This window comes from Bombina bombina, chromosome 11 (genome assembly GCF_027579735.1).
Source record: "Bombina bombina isolate aBomBom1 chromosome 11, aBomBom1.pri, whole genome shotgun sequence".
NCBI classification, from domain to species: domain Eukaryota; kingdom Metazoa; phylum Chordata; class Amphibia; order Anura; family Bombinatoridae; genus Bombina; species Bombina bombina.
Window position 1 is genome coordinate 148,354,279 of NC_069509.1, and position 17,500 is coordinate 148,371,778.

At 41.3% G+C, this 17,500-nt stretch overlaps 1 protein-coding gene across 1 annotated transcript in view; it reads left to right on the forward strand.

Moving 5' to 3' along the window:
• The window catches only part of MAD1L1 (mitotic arrest deficient 1 like 1), a 1,632,937-nt gene that overhangs the window by 767,807 nt on the left and 847,630 nt on the right, over window positions 1-17,500 (forward strand). Inside the window, exon 13 of the mRNA XM_053695314.1 lies at window positions 1,763-1,819. Within this exon, the coding sequence (XP_053551289.1) occupies window positions 1,763-1,819 (57 nt within the window). The remainder of the gene's footprint in view (window positions 1-1,762; window positions 1,820-17,500) is intronic.

Below are 17,500 nucleotides of genomic sequence, written 5' to 3' on the forward strand. Positions count from 1 at the left end.
GCCACCAGTTTGGCCATATTTCAGAGCTGCAACATCACTGGAGTGCCCAAAAGCACAAGGTGTGCAATACTCAGAGACATGACCAAGGTAAGAAAGGCTGAAAGACGACCACCACTGAACAAGACACACAAGCTGAAACGTCAAGACTGGGCCAAGAAATATCTCAAGACTGATTTTTCTAAGGTTTTATGGACTGATGAAATGAGAGTGAGTCTTGATGGGCCAGATGGATGGGCCCGTGGCTGGATTGGTAAAGGGCAGAGAGCTCCAGTCCGACTCAGACGCCAGCAAGGTGGAGGTGGAGTACTGGTTTGGGCTGGTATCATCAAAGATGAGCTTGTGGGGCCTTATCGGGTTGAGGATGGAGTCAAGCTCAACTCCCAGTCCTACTGCCAGTTTCTGGAAGACACCTTCTTCAAGCAGTGGTGCAGGAAGAAGTCTGCATCCTTCAACAAAAACATGATTTTCATGCAGGACAATGCTCAAGTACTCCACAGCGTGGCTGGCAAGAAAGGGTATAAAAGAAGAAAATCTAATGACATGGCCTCCTTGTTCACCTGATCTGAACCCCATTGAGAACCTGTGGTCCATCATCAAAAGTGAGATTTACAAGGAGGGAAAACAGTACACCTCTCTGAACAGTGTCTGGGAGGCTGTGGTTGCTGCTGCACGCAATGTTGATGGTGAACAGATCAAAACACTGACAGAATCCATGGATGGCAGGCTTTTGAGTGTCCTTGCAAAGAAAGGTGGCTATATTGGTCACTGATTTGTTTTTGTTTTGTTTTTGAATGTCAGAAATGTATATTTGTGAATGTTGAGATGTTATATTGGTTTCACTGGTAAAAATAAATAATTGAAATGGGTATATATTTGTTTTTTGTTAAGTTGCCTAATAATTATGCACAGTAATAGTCACCTGCACACACAGATATCCCCCTAAAATAGCTATAACTAAAAACAAACTAAAAACTACTTCCAAAAATATTCAGCTTTGATATTAATGAGTTTTTTGGGTTCATTGAGAACATGGTGGTTGTTCAATAATAAAATTAATCCTCAAAAATACAACTTGCCTAATAATTCTGCACTCCCTGTGTATATATATATATTCTGTGTAGCTATATGTAATTAACTGCCAGTGTTTTGATGTAACAAATGAGTTAAAGGGACACTCAAGTCAAAATAAACTTTTTATGATTCAGATAGAACATGCAGTTTTAAGACACTTTTTATATACACACTTTCTGGGGAACAAGCTCCTACTAAGCATGTGCACAAGCTCACAGGGTATACGTATACTTATCTTTGATTGGCTGATGTCTGTCACATGATACGAAGGCTGAGAAATGGGAGAAAAATAAATTTGTCTGAAACAAAATCTACTGTTAAACCATTGTATTTTTATTATGTACTTTTTAATTATGCAATTCTACTGCATTGGGTGGTGCTTTAATTCCACAACTTTACACAGTACATACTATAAATTAGTGTATGCAATAAGGGTACAAATTTCTGCTCACTTAAAACTGTTATATAAGAATTCTTTTGACAGGTCTCCTTTTTTTCTGTAATGTCATTAGATATTATTTAACTGTATTACTTAGAAGGCTTTTAAGTGGTTACTGTTATGCACTACTTTTTAGATCAATATATTAAAGATCCAACCATCAATATGTAATGTTTTCTATTTCCTATTGAAAACCAGGACTTAAAACATTCATCTTTTTAACTGTTTAACCCTTTTTTTTTTTTTTACTAGACACAAATATCCCATGCGTTGGAAGAGGCAGGATCACAGAAACAGAGAGCAGAGATGGTTAGTACACGACTTCATCACTGTATTCTCAGTCACTTAGCACCAGATATATACATATGTAAAGTATGCAGCTGCCTAGGTGTCACTTAGCACCAGATATATACATATGTAAAGTATGCAGCTGCCTAGGTGTCACTTAGCACCAGATATATACATATGTAAAGTATGCAGCTGCCTAGATGTCACTTAGCACCAGATATATACATATGTAAAGTATGCAGCTGCCTAGGTGTCACTTAGCACCAGATATATACATATGTAAAGTATGCAGCTGCCTAGGTGTCACTTAGCACCAGATATATACATATGTAAAGTATGCAGCTGCCTAGGTGTCACTTAGCACCAGATATATACATATGTAAAGTATGCAGCTGCCTAGGTGTCACTTAGCACCAGATATATACATATGTAAAGTATGCAGCTGCCTAGGTGTCACTTAGCACCAGATATATACATATGTATAGTATGCAGCTGCCTAGGTGTCACTTAGCACCAGATATATACATATGTAAAGTATGCAGCTGCCTAGGTGTCACTTAGCACCAGATATATACATATGTAAGTATGCATCTGCCTAGGTGTCACTTAGCACCAGATATATACATATGTAAAGTATGCAGCTGCCTAGGTGTCACTTAGCACCAGATATATACATATGTAAAATATGCAGCTGCCTAGGTGTCACTTAGCACCAGATATATACATATGTAAAGTATGCAGCTGCCTAGGTGTACTTTACTCTCAGAGATAGCTGTCTCGTCATATATAGCTTTATATTATCACAGTCACCAAGATATTGTATACCTCTAATTCTTGGGAAGCTGGAATTCTGAATCTGAAATGGCATCCAGTTTATGTTTGCATGAAGATTTATTTCTTTTTTTCATTTTTTTTATATATATAGAAGAATTGTGACTAATGGTTTATTATTGTATATACACACTTGTGCTAAATATAACAGCCTATACTGAAATTAGGTCATAATCACATTTTAGTTATACATTTTATGACAGTTACTATTAATTTAATTTATTTTAGCTGTCTATGCTACTTAAAATGGACACTGTTCTTATTGTATCCTTTGTTGAAAAGCATACCTAGATAGTCTCAGGAGCAGCTAGCTGCTGATTGGTGGCTGCACATTATGACTCTTGTTATTGGCTCGCCTAATATGTGCATTGCTACTCCTTCAACAGAGGATACAAAGAGAATGAAGCAAATTAGATAATAGAAGTAAATTGGGAAGTTGTTTAAAATGGTATACTCTATGTAAATCTAAAGGTTTTAGACCTTGTTGGCCATAATATATATATATATATATATATATATATATATATATATATATATATATATATACGGCCAGGGACCTTAACAAAGTAGCATACACATTATGTAGTATAGAGTTGCTGTCTGTTTCCTTATTTTATTGTAAACTCATCAGTCCATTACACAACAGCAGGCTCAAATACAACTGTTGTTACACATACCCAGCAATTCAATACATATGTGTGTGCTTCCCACTACACCTCTTTGATTGCTATATAACATGAACAAAGAAACTTATTAGCTTCTTCAAATAAAAAGAGTTAAAGATGGAATTAGCGCTTACTGCTGGCTGGTGATTGTCACAGGACATGAAAAACCAGCAGGCAACAGCGTGTGTCACATGATTGTCAGCTGAGTGGCAATGCTGCTGCTAAGACAGAGGAGTCCTAATTTAAATAGCTCCCATCATGTGGTCGCTGACTGTTTAAAGGGACATTCCGGTCATAATTGAAATGCACATAGACATCTTTGAATAAAAACATATTTGCATTATACATATAGTGACAAAATGGCTTCTAGTAAAGGTTATCACTGTTTTAGTGTTAGCATTTTTCTCTGCACGTACATGTGAAACATAGCTAGATATTCTCAGTGCACCAGTACTTTAAAATGAATGTCAATTTTGATGCTAAAGTGCCCAGTTTTTAAAAATTTGATTAAAACAGGGGCATTTTAATTCATCAAAATTTACATTTCACTCCTGTTGTGAAAAAAAACTTACCTTTTAAACTTGAGAGCCGCTCCAGCTTCCTCCACCTGTCCCAAAGCCTCTTCCTGGGTCTAAAATGAGGAATCCGGCTTTCTCCAGTCACGGTGCTGAGGATGACCTATTCATCATTTCTGATGTCAGAAATGGCTTGCAACGACCAGAGAAAGCTGGAGCTGCTGACAAGATTAAAAGGTAAGGTTTTTTTTTAAACAGGAGTGAAATGTAAATTTCTCCAACATAGGTGTGTCCGGTCCACGGCGTCATCCTTACTTGTGGGATATTCTCTTCCCCAACAGGAAATGGCAAAGAGCCCAGCAAAGCTGGTCACATGATCCCTCCTAGGCTCCGCCTACCCCAGTCATTCTCTTTGCCGTTGTACAGGCAACATCTCCACGGAGATGGCTTAGAGTTTTTTAGTGTTTAACTGTAGTTTTTATTATTCAATCAAGAGTTTGTTATTTTAAAATAGTGCTGGTATGTACTATTTACTCTGAAACAGAAAAGAGATGAAGATTTCTGTTTGTATGAGGAAATTGATTTTAGCAACCGTTACTAAAATCCATGGCTGTTCCACACAGGACTGTTGAGAGGAATTAACTTCAGTTGGGGGAACAGTGAGCAGTCTTTTGCTGCTGGAGGTATGACACATTCTAACAAGACGATGTAATGCTGGAAGCTGTCATTTTCCCTATGGGATCCGGTAAGCCATTTTTATTCAGATAGTAAATAAGGGCTTCACAAGGGCTTATTAAGACTGTAGACATTTTCTGGGCTAAATCGATCATATTTACACATATTTAGCCTTGAGGAATCATTTAATCTGGGTATTTTTTGTAAAATAATATCGGCAGGCACTGTTTTAGACACCTTATTCTATAGGGGCTTTCCCTAATCATAGTCAGAGCCTCATTTTCGCGCCGGTATGGCGCACTTGTTTTTGAGAACAGCATGACATGCAGCTGCATGTGTGTGGAGCTCTGATACATAGAAAAGTCTTTCTGAAGGCATTATTTGGTATCGTATTCCCTTTTGGGCTTGGTTGGGTCTCAGCAAAGCAGATACCAGGGACTGTAAAGGGGTTAAATATAAAAACGGCTCCGGTTCCGTTATTTTAAGGGTTAAAGCTTCCAAATTTGGTGTGCAATACTTTTAAGGCTTTAAGACACTGTGGTGAAATTTTGGTGAATTTTGGACAATTCCTTCATACTTTTTCGCAATTGCAGTAATAAAGTGTGTTCAGTTTAAAATTTAAAGTGACAGTAACGGTTTTATTTTAAAACGTTTTTTGTGCTTTGTTATCAAGTTTATGCCTGTTTAACATGTCTGAACTACCAGATAGATTGTGTTCTGACTGTGGGGAAGCCAAGGTTCCTTCTCATTTAAATAGATGTGATTTATGTCATAAAAAATTTAGAAAAAATGATGCCCAAGATGATTCCTCAAGTGAGGGGAGTAAGCATGGTACTGCATCATCCCCTCCTTCGTCTACACCAGTCTTGCCCATACAGGAGGCCCCTAGTACATCTAGCGCGCCAATACTCCTTACTATGCAACAATTAACGGCTGTAATGGATAATTCTATCAAAAACATTTTAGCCAATATGCCCACTTATCAGCGAAAGCGCGACTGCTCTGTTTTAGAAAATACTGAAGAGCATGAGAACGCTGATGATTTTGTTTCTGAAGGGCCCCTACACCAGTCTGAGGGAGCCAGGGAGGTTTTGTCTGAGGGAGAAATTTCAGATTCAGGAAAAATTTCTCAACAAGCTGAACCTGATGTGATTACTTTTAAATTTAAGTTGGAACATCTCCGCGCTCTGCTTAAGGAGGTGTTATCCAATTTGGATGATTGTGATTATCTGGTCATTCCAGAAACACTATGTAAAATGGACAAGTTCCTAGAGGCCCCGGGGCCCCCCGAAGCTTTTCCTATACCCAAGCGGGCGGCGTACATTGTTAATAAAGAATGGGACAGGCCCGGTATACCTTTCGTACCTCCCCCCATATTTAAAGAAAATTGTTTCCTATAGTCGACCCCAGAAAGGACTTATGGCAGACAGTCCCCAAGGTCGAGGGGGCGGTTTCTACTCTAAACAAGCGCACCACTATACCCATAGAAGATAGTTGTACTTTCCAAGATCCTATGGATAAAAAATTAGAAGTTTTGCTAAAAAAGATGTTTGTTCAGCAAGGTTACCTTCTACAACCAATTGCATGCATTGTCCCTGTCACTACAGCCGCGTGTTTCTGGCTCGATGAGCTAGAAAAGGCGATTATTAGTAATTCTTCTTCTTATGAGGAGATTATGGACAGAATTCGTGCTCTTAAATTGGCTAATTCTTTCACCCTAGACGCCACCTTGCAATTGGCTAGGTTAGCGGCGAAAAATTCTGGGTTTGCTATTGTGGCGCGCAGAGCGCTTTGGTTAAAATCTTGGTCAGCGGATGCGTCTTCCAAGAACAAATTGCTTGACATTCCTTTCAAGGGGAAAACACTGTTTGGCCCTGACTTGAAAGAGATTATCTCTGATATCACTGGGGGCAAGGGCCACGCCCTTCCTCAGGATAGGTCTTTCAAGGCCAAAAATAAACTTAATTTTCGTCCCTTTCGCAGAAACGGACCAGCCCCAAGTGCTACGTCCTCTAAGCAGGAGGGTAATACTTCTCAAACCAATCCAGCCTGGAGAATGCAATGCTGGAACAAAGGAAAGCAGGCCAAGAAACCTGCCACTGCTCCCAAGACAGCATGAGATGCGGGCCCCCGATCCGGGACCGGATTTGGTGGGGGGCAGACTCTCTCTCTTCACTCAGGCTTGGGCAAGAGATGTTCTGGATCCTTGGGCGCTAGAAATAGTCTCCCAAGGTTATCTTCTGGAGGTGATTCATCCTGTTCCATTAAAAGAACAAGGGATGGGGTTCTACCCCAATCTGTTCGTAGTTCCCAAAAAAGAGGGAACGTTCAGACCAATCTTAGATCTCAAGATCCTAAACAAGTTTCTCAAGGTTCCATCGTCCAAAATGGAAACCATTCGAACAATCCTTCCATCCAGGAAGGTCAATTCTTGACCACGGTGGATTTAAAGGATGCGTATCTACATATTCCTATCCACAAGGAACATCATCGGTTCCTAAGGTTCGCATTCCTGGACAAGCATTACCAGTTCGTGGCGCTTCCTTTCGGATTAGCCACTGCTCCAAGGATTTTCACAAAGGTACTAGGGTCCCTTCTGGCGGTGCTAAGACCAAGGGGCATTGCTGTAGTACCTTACTTGGACGACATTCTGATTCAAGCGTCGTCCCTTCCTCAAGCAAAGGCTCACACGGACATAGTCCTGGCCTTTCTCAGATCTCACGGAGGAAAGTGAACGTGGAAAAGAGTTCTCTATCTCCGTCGACAAGAGTTCCCTTCTTGGGAACGATAATAGACTCCTTAGAAATGAGGATTTTTCTGGCAGAGACCAGAAAAACAAAACTTCTAAACTCTTGTCGGATACTTCATTCCGTTCCTCTTCCTTCCATAGCGCAGTGCATGGAAGTGATAGGTTTGATGGTAGCGGCAATGGACATAGTTCCTTTTGCGCGCATTCATCTAAGACCATTACAACTGTGTATGCTCAGTCTGTGGAATGGGGACTATACAGAGACTCACTCCGTTGGTGGCTGTCCCTGGACAACATGTCACAAGGGGTGACCTCCCGTAGACCAGAGTGGGTCATTGTCACGACCAACGCCAGTCTGATGGGCTGGGGCGCGGTCTGGGGATCCCTGAAAGCTCAGGGTCTTTGGTCTCGGGAAGAATCTCTTCTACCGATAAATATTCTGGAACTGAGAGCGATATTCAATGCTCTCAAGGCTTGGCCTCAGCTAGCGAGGGCCAAGTTCATACGGTTTCAATCAGACAACATGACGACTGTTGCGTACATTAACCATCAGGGGGGAACAAGGAGTTCCCTGGCGATGGAAGTAGTGACCAAAATCATTCAATGGGCGGAGACTCGCTCCTGCCACCTGTCTGCAATCCACATCCCAGGAGTGGAAAATTGGGAAGCGGATTTTCTGAGTCGTCAGACATTGCATCCGGGGGAGTGGGAACTCCATCCGGAAATCTTTGCCCAAATCACTCAACTGTGGGGCATTCCAGACATAGATCTGATGGCCTCTCGTCAGACCTTCAAGGTTCCTTGCTACGGGTCCAGATCCAGGGATCCCAAGGCGACTCTAGTAGATGCACTAGTAGCACCTTGGACCTTCAAACTAGCTTATGTATTCCCGCCGTTTCCTCTCATCCCCAGGCTGGTAGCCAGGATCAATCAGGAGAGGGCGTCGGTGATCTTGATAGCTCCTGCGTGGCCACGCAGGACTTGGTATGCAGATCTGGTGAATATGTCATCGGCTCCACCATGGAAGCTACCTTTGAGACGAGACCTTCTTGTTCAAGGTCCGTTCGAACATCCGAATCTGGTCCCACTCCAGCTGACTGCTTGGAGATTGAACGCTTGATCTTATCAAAGCGAGGGTTCTCAGATTCTGTTATTGATACTCTTGTTCAGGCCAGAAAGCCTGTAACTAGAAACATTTACCACTAAATTTGGAAAAAATATATCTGTTGGTGTGAATCTAAAGGATTCCCTTGGGACAAGGTTAAGATTCCTAAGATTCTATCCTTCCTTCGAGAAGGATTGAAAAAAGGATTATCTGCAAGTTCCTTGATGGGACAGATTTCTGCCTTGTCTGTGTTACTTCACAAAAAGCTGGCAGCTGTGCCAGATGTTCAAGCCTTTGTTCAGGCTCTGGTTAGAATCAAGCCTGTCTACAAACATTTGACTCCTCCTTGGAGTCTCAACTTAGTTCTTTCAGTTCTTCAGGGGGTTCCGTTTGAACCCTTACATTCCGTTGCAATTTCTTCTGCTAGAAGAGTTTCAGAATTATCTGCTCTGCAGTGTTCTCCTCCTTATCTGGTGTTCCATGCAGATAAGGTGGTTTTACGTACTAAACCTGGTTTTCTTCCAAAAGTTGTTTCTAACAAAAACATTAACCAGGAGATAGTCGTGCCTTCTCTGTGTCCGAAACCAGTTTCGAAGAAGGAACGTTTGTTGCACAATTTGGATGTTGTTCGCGCTCTAAAATTCTATTTAGATGCTACAAAGGATTTTAGACAAACATCTTCCTTGTTTGTTGTGTATTCTGGTAAAAGGAGAGGTCAAAAAGCAACTTCTACCTCTCTCTCTTTTTGGATTCAAAGCATCATCAGATTGGCTTACGAGACTGCCGGACGGCAGCCTCCTGAAAGAATCACAGCTCATTCCACTAGGGCTGTGGCTTCCACATGGGCCTTCAAGAACGAGGCTTCTGTTGATCAGATATGTAGGGCAGCGACTTGGTCTTCACTGCACTCTTTTACCAAATTTTACAAGTTTGATATTTTTGCTTCTTCTGAGGCTATTTTTGGGAGAAAGGTTTTGCAAGCCGTGGTGCCTTCCATTTAGGTGACCTGATTTGCTCCCTCCCTTCATCCGTGTCCTAAAGCTTTGGTATTGGTTCCCACAAGTAAGGATGACGCCGTGGACCGGACACACCTATGTTGGAGAAAACAGAATTTATGTTTACCTGATAAATTACTTTCTCCAACGGTGTGTCCGGTCCACGGCCCGCCCTGGTTTTTTTAATCAGGTCTGATATTTTATTTTCTTTAACTACAGTCACCACGGTATCATATGGTTTCTCCTATGCAAATATTCCTCCTTAACGTCGGTCGAATGACTGGGGTAGGCGGAGCCTAGGAGGGATCATGTGACCAGCTTTGCTGGGCTCTTTGCCATTTCCTGTTGGGGAAGAGAATATCCCACAAGTAAGGATGACGCCGTGGACCGGACACACCGTTGGAGAAAGTAATTTATCAGGTAAACATAAATTCTGTTTTTGATGAATTAAAGTGCCCCTGTTTTTAATCAAATTTTTTAAAATCGGGCACTTTAGCATCAAAATTGACATTCACTTTAAATACTGCAGCTGGTTAGAGAGCCAGTGGGGCTTGTATCATGTCTGCAATAATGTAAATCATTACCAAATGATACAAGCACATTAGACTCTCTGAGCAAGAGTTGCCTTTTAAATGCTGGTGCACGTAGCATACTTGAGTACACTCTTGAAACAGCTAAAGTTTTTACTAGAAGCATTTTTGCTAATACATGTATATTGCAAAAATGCTTCTAGTGAAAAAGGAAATGCACTCATATTCTGGAATGTCCCTTAAAGTTAGATTCCGGTTTCTGCCCCCCCCCCTTCACTTGTTCCTTTTCTAGGTTGACTTGAATATTCATAGTGGGAGGAATACAGGGAAACACATAATTAGGTACCCCAGAGGTAGTCTAGTTGGGCTGTAGGAGCAGTATTGGCACAGGCACAGACCGATGTACAGTATGTAGAGCTTAGGGGATGGGCTTTTGACATGTATTAATAGCCAGTGTTGTGCCTTCAAAAAGTACCACCCTAGGCAACTTCCTTGCTTGCCTAGGGCATAATACATCCCTGGTACAAATTTGAATGCCCATGCTTAATTACCTTTTCTTTCCTAAGACATGAAGAGTCCACAATGTCATTCCAATTACTAGTGGGAGGGATATTCAACTACTGGCCAGCAGGAGGAGGCAAATAGCACCCCAGCAAAGCTGTTAAGTGTAACTTCCCTTACCCATAATCCCCAGTCATTCTCTTTGTCTCTGTCAATGGAGGATGTGCAAAGTTGGTGTCTGAAGATTTTAATCCTTTTATGGGTACTTTTCCCTGCATGCAAGGATTTGGGTCTAGCTGTGTCCATGTCAATCTCTTTAGTAAGAGTAGTGGTTGCTTTTAGCAGTTAAAAGGCGGTGAGGATGTCTTTGCTTTACTTTTAACACATTGCTACCCCTTTACAGAAAGCCAGAGTTGGTTACTCTGTTCTTTCTTTTCCTACAGGTCCATGACAGGGAGTGAAGTACCTGCCACACCTAATAAGCAGCATCTGTCCTGCAGTTGGATCTAAGGTATGTGCCTTTGCCTTCTAGGTACAGAAGGACAGCAACACTTATGAGGTTAATCCTCATTATATGATCCTTTTTTGGACACTTAATAATACTTATCAGTTAAGGATTCATATTGGGGACAAGGCACTTGTTTTTTTATTTTGCAAGTATGAGACTCAATTATGAGAGTTCACTTGGCCATGGGATTCTATGGGTTAACGGTAGAAGACTTTCTTTTATTAGTTACCTACTATACATGTATGCTTCAAGGTTTAGAGGCTTGTATATGAATTTAACATTGATAGGGATTGTTTTAAACAGTGTATTAACAGTTTTATATTTTAGCCGTTTTTTAAACTGCAAGTTTCTTTCGCACTTTTTCTTAGAGATGTGGAAATTTCTTTGACACATTTTCTGTTTGTCCCGCTCACGACTGCACTTCCGCTTTTACGGAGCAAAGCGGTTGGAAAGTGAATGTGCAGCCGTCTTTTACTCAGCTTAAAAATTTCTTGTAACGGCTCTGTTAATCTGCTCACCGGATTATCCAAAGGAGAGAATCACTACAGGAGAGTTCCTCTTACTAGTGGGACTTTTTTTTTCTGGCCAGTAGGAGCCTCAGGCAGCTGAGACAGTTTTCAAAATTATTAATATATTTGAACCTAAAAAAGAATCGTTTGGTGTTTAATATTTAACTTTACGAATACATTTTGTTTTTGATATTGAAATGTATTTATTGGATTGCTAGATGGCCTGTTATACTAAGCTATGGATTCAGAACAGGATCAGTCTATCTCTATGGATAGATGTTTGCTTTCTTTAGAAAACCAGATTGCCCTACCTATGCAGTTTTGTTCCTCATGTTTAGCAAAAACTTTAAAATTTAAAGAAATAATTCTCCCTTCTGAGCCAAGTGTTTCTCAGGATAATGCTGTGTGTGACATGCCTCCGCTTTCTCCTCCCAAGCCTTAGTTGTCTCTCATACTGTGCCTTTTGTGTCTTTTTAAAGGGACAGTATACACTCATTTTCATATAACTGCATGTAATAAACACTACTATAAAGAATAAGATGCACAGATACTTACTTAGAAGCTCTCAGTTTAGCTCTGTTGAAAAGGTAGCTGGAAAGCCCACTGCAAATGGGAAATAAGACACTCCCCCCCTCCACCTTCTTTTGCATATGAAAGACCCTTTGCACAAACAGGAGCAAGCTGGAGAAGGTAGCTGACGGTATTCTCATAAAACTTTGGGGCTTGGTTAGGAGTCTGAAAATCAGAGCAATGTTATTTAAAAATAAGCAAAACTATACATTTAAAAAAACAAAAAAACTTTATGGACTATATAAATAGATCATCTACAAAACATTTATGCAAATAAAAAATGTGAATAATGTCCCTTTAACCTCCCGGGGGTGTGTATTTACCTGGGGATTTTGCCGCTCAGATTACTTCTGCAGTATCAGCGGCTTTGTCAGCTTTCCATTCTTCGGGTAAGCGTAAGAGGAAATCTAAACATTTGCTTACTAGTATGGCTTCTGACCCATCTATGTCTGCCCTTTCTATTTTGTCTGATGAGGAAAATACTTCAGTAGCTTCTGAAGGTGAAATCTCAGATTCTAACACTTTAACAGTTTAGCAGAACAAATCTTCAGAATCTGAAGAGGTTAGTTTTAGATTTAAGCTTGAACACCTCCGGTTACTTCGACAGGAGGTCCTAGCTACTTTGGACAACTCTGAACTTTCGGTTGCTGTCAACCCCACAAAGTCTTCTAAGTTGGATAGAGTTTATTATTCTCCATCTTCGGAGGAGGTTTTTCCTGTTCCAAGGATGATGTCTGAAATTATAGCTCAGGAATGGGATAAACCAGGGGTTCCTTTTTACCTTTCCACTGTTTTTAAAAAGATGTTTCCTGTTACTGACTCTATTCGGGACTCATGGCGCACTGTGCTTAAAGTAGAAGGAGCTATTTCTACTCTTGCTAAGAGAACTGTTCCTATAGAGGATAGTTGTTCTTTTAAGGATCCTATGGATAAGAAGCTAGAGGCTTACTTAAAGAAGATGTATATCCATCAAGAATTACAGTGGCAACCTGCAGCGAGTATTGCCACGGTTGCTGGAGCAGCATCTTATTGGTGTGATGCCTTGTCTGACCTTATTTCAGAGGAAACTATGGTAGAGGAGATCCAAGATAGGATCAAAGCTCTCAAACTGGCAAATACCTTTATCTGTAATGCCAACATGTAGATAATTATACTATAAACTAAAATGTCTAGTTTCACTGCCCGCAGAGCTCTGTGGTTAAAATCTTGGTCAGCTGATGTTTCTTCAAAGACCAAGCTTTTGGCTTTACCTTATAAGGGTAAAACTCTGTTTGGACCTGGTCTGGCGGAAATAATTTCTGAGGTTATGGGTGGAAAGGGATCTTTCCTACCCCAGTGCAAGAAGAATAGACCTAGTGGTCAACAGTCTTCTAATTTTCATTCCTTTCACAACTTTAAGGGACAGAAGTCCTCCTCTTCCAAACCAGACTAATCAAGGCCAATTGGAAATCCAACCAGCCTTGGCACAAGGGAAAACAAAACAAGAAGCCTTCTGCTGACTCTTAAGTCAGCATGAAGGGTCCGCCCCCGATCTGATTTTGGATCAGGTGGGGGGCAGACTTTCCCTTTTTCGACAGTCTTTGATAAGAGATGTCCCAGATCCATTGACTGTGGACATAGTATCGCAGGGTTACAAAACTGGATTCAAGTATTGCCCTCCAAGGGGCAGATTCCTTCTGTCAAGATTATCCTCAAACCAGGTAAAGGAGGCCTTCTTAAATTGCATAAAGGACCTATCCTCCCTGGGAGTTATTGTACCAGTCACCCTAAATGAACAAGGTCTAGAATTTTATTCAAATCTATTTGTGGTTCCTAAAAAAGAGGGAACTTTTTGTCCCATCCTAGATCTAAAGTGTCTCAACAAATTCTTCAGGTTTCCGTAATTCAAGATGGAAACTATTTGTTCCATTCTTCCCCTGGTACTAGAAGGTCAGTTCATGCTGACCATAGACCTGAAGGACGCATACCTTCATGTTCCCATTCACAGGGATCATCATCAGTTTCTAAGGTTTGTCTTTCTGGACATGCATTTCCAGTTTGTTGCGCTTCCATTTGGTCTGGCCACGGCTCCCAGAAGGGGCACTATTGGCAGTGGTCAGATCTCAGGGAATTGCTGTGGCACCTTATCTAGACGACATCTTGGTTCAGGCGTTATCTTTTCAAATAGCAAAATATCATACAGAGGTGGTGTTGTGTTTTCTACGTTCCCATGGGTGGAAGGTGAATCTGGATATGAGTTCTCTAGTTCCAACTACAAGAGTGTGTTTCCTATGGAAAATAATAGATTCCCTGTCCATGAAGATTTTCCTGATGGAGGTCAGAAAATCCAAACTTCTTGCCTTTCCCTCCAGTCTGCTTTTCGTCCATCAGTGGCTTAATGCATGGAGGTGATTGGTCTGATGGTGGCCTCCATGGACATCATTCCTTTTGCTCAGTTCCATCTGCGACCGCTGCAGATTTGCATGCTCCATCAATGGAACAGAGACCATTCAGATTTTTTGCAGAGGATAAATCTGGACCCCCTAACAAGAGACACTCGTGGTGGATTTCTCAGGATCATCTGTCTTGGGGTACTTGTTTCCTGAGACCTTCCTGGGTGATTGTTACTACGGACGCCAGCCTGTTAGGCTGGGGAGCTGTTTGGGGTTCTCTGAAGGCTCATGGCCTGTGGTCTCAGGAAGAGTCTTCTCTTCCCATAAACATCTTGGAGTTGAGAGCTATCTTCAATGCCCTATCAGCGTGGCCTCAACTGTCTTTAGTCCGGTTTATCAGATTCCAGTTGGACAACATCACATCAGTGGCTTACATCAACCACAAGGAAAGGGACTCGTAGTTCCTTAGCCATGAAGGAGGTGACTCGCATTTTGCAGTGGGTGGACTCTCACGATTGTCTTCTATCTGCCATCTGCATTCCAGGAGTGGACAATTGGGAGGCAGATTTTCTGAGTAGACAGACCTTTCATCCCGAGGGGTGGCCTCTCCATCTGGAAGTATTCTCTCAGATAACCCAGGTGGGGGGTTCCAGAGTTGGATCTGATGGTGTCCCGTTAAAACGCCAAGGTTCCAAAGTACGGTTCAAGGTCAAGAGATCCTCAGGCCATTCTATTAGATACTCTAGCGGTTCCTTGGATGTTCTCTCTGGCATATCTATTTCCTCTGTTTGCTCTCCTTCCACGAGTCATTGCTCTTATCAAACAGGAGAGAGCATCTGTAATCCTAATTGCTCCTGCATGGCATGCAGGATTTGGTTCACGGATCTAGTAAGGATGTCATCTCTACCTCCTTAGAGGTTACCTCTGAGGAAGGACCTTCTAATTCCGGGTCCTTTCCTCCATCCAAACCTGGATTATCTGAAGCTGACTGCTTGGATATTGAAAACCTAGTTCTGTCTAGGCTTGGTTTTTCTGAGACGGTCATTGATACTATGCTTCAGGCTCATAAACCTGTTACTCCCAAGATCTACCATAAGATATGACGTAAATATCTTTATTGGTGCGAATCTAAGGGTTTCTCCTGGACCCAGGCCAGGATTCCCCAGATTTTGTCTTTTCTTCAGGATTGCCTCGAGAAGGGTTTGTCGGTCAGTACTTTGTGCAAATGGATAGATAATGCAGAAATCTAACCCTTCAAACATCTGGGAGACTTTCCAGATGTTCAAGCCTTTGTTCAGGCTCTGATTATAATCAGGCCTGTGTTTAAACCTGTTGCTCCTCCCTGGAGCCTTAATCTAATACTTAAAGTTTTGCAGCAGGCTCCGTTTGAGCCGATGCATGTTGTTGATTTAAAATTGTTATCTTGGAAGGTTTTGTTTCTACTTGCTATTTTTTCCACTCGCAGAGTTTGAGCTTTCAGCTCTGCAGTGTGATTCCCTGTACCTTATTTTTAATGCAGATAAGGCGGTCCTTCGTACTAAATTTGGTTTTCTCCCTAAGGTGCTGTCGGGTCGAAACATTAATCAGGAAATTGTTGTTCCTTCTTTTTTATCTAATCCTTCTTCTCATAAGGAACGTCTTTTGCATAACTTGGATGTTGTGCGCACTCTAAAATTTTACTTACAAGCTACTAAGGATTTTTGACAATCTTCTGCCCGGTTTGTTGTTTTCTCTGGAAAGTGTTAAGGCCAGAAGGCCACTTCTACTACTCTGCCTCTCTGGTTGAGAAGTTTGATTCGTTTGGCTTATAAAAACAGCTGGACAGCAGCCTCCTGAGAGAATTACGGCTCATTCCACTAGGGCTGTTTCCTTTTCTTGGGCTTTCAAAAATGAAGCTTCTGTGGAACAGATTTGCAAGATGGCAACATGGTCCTCTGCATACTTTTTCCAAATTCTACAAATTTGATACTTTTGCCTCGGCCGAGGCTTCTTTTGGGAGAAAGGTTCTTGAAGCGGTGGTGCCTTCTGTTTATGTCCTCCTGCTTTTTTCTCCCTCCCTGTTCATTCCGTGTCCTCTAGCTTGGGTATTGGTGTTGATAGCTGAATAAAAAAGATGGATGGGCCGGTTATGGACCTCATGTCATAGTCTTAAAGCGACATAATACAGCACATAACAAAAACACTTTTTTTCTGTAGCTTTGCAATAAATTGACAAATCAACTGAGTGTGAAAACTTTTTGAATAGATTTACAACACATTTTCTGAATTTATTTTTCAACGGCCAATCTTTCCCCACCATTGACCTCATTTGGAGGAGCAAGTTAGGACTTGATGCTGGAGTGGCTCAATGTTATTTCTGTTCTGTAGTGTCTCACCACCTCTGTCTGGCAATAATATACAGATATAAAGCAGAGTTAGGTTTGTGAAGTCTGCAGTCAGCACTTCCCATCCTTTTTAAATAACAGAAAAAGGTTGCAAAATAAATAATGAACTTGAATTGCAAAGTTGTTTTTACTATACCTAACTAATCATAAACTGCAATCTCAAGGTTGATCATGTCCCTTTAATGTAGTTACGACAACCATGATAAATATTTTTTTCACTAATCAGATTTAACAACTAGAACTCTTGTAGCATAATGTTTCTGGAATTCATCATGATTTGATCAGATTTACTCCAGAACATAATAAAACACACAGTTTATTTTCAAACAAGCATTAAAATGGAATCTCTGGTTAAAATACCATATCATATACAGGGGGCTCAGAGGTCTCAAATGAAACTGAGCCGACACCTCTTCACAATCAGTAGTGCTATCACTACACCCTGTCATGCCTGCCCCCTGCAGACCAGCCTTAGAATTTAAGGAAAGTGTATGGGTTTGCCTTTACAATATGGTTGCAAGGTTTCCAAGATGGCTGCCACAGTATTGCTGTATAAAAAAAATCTTGCAACCATAATTGTAGAGGAAAGCTGCACATATTCTCTGGCACAGACTTACCATGGGGAAAGGAAGACACATATTCATAGTCTTGCCTCAATATGGCTGCTGCAAACAGATAAGGAACTATTGAAATGTGGGGCCCAGCTGCAGCCTTTGCCCTTGGGCCCAGCAAGGTCTAGTTAAGCACCTGACCATATAGAAATATAAAACATAGGACAAAATTTGAAAGAATT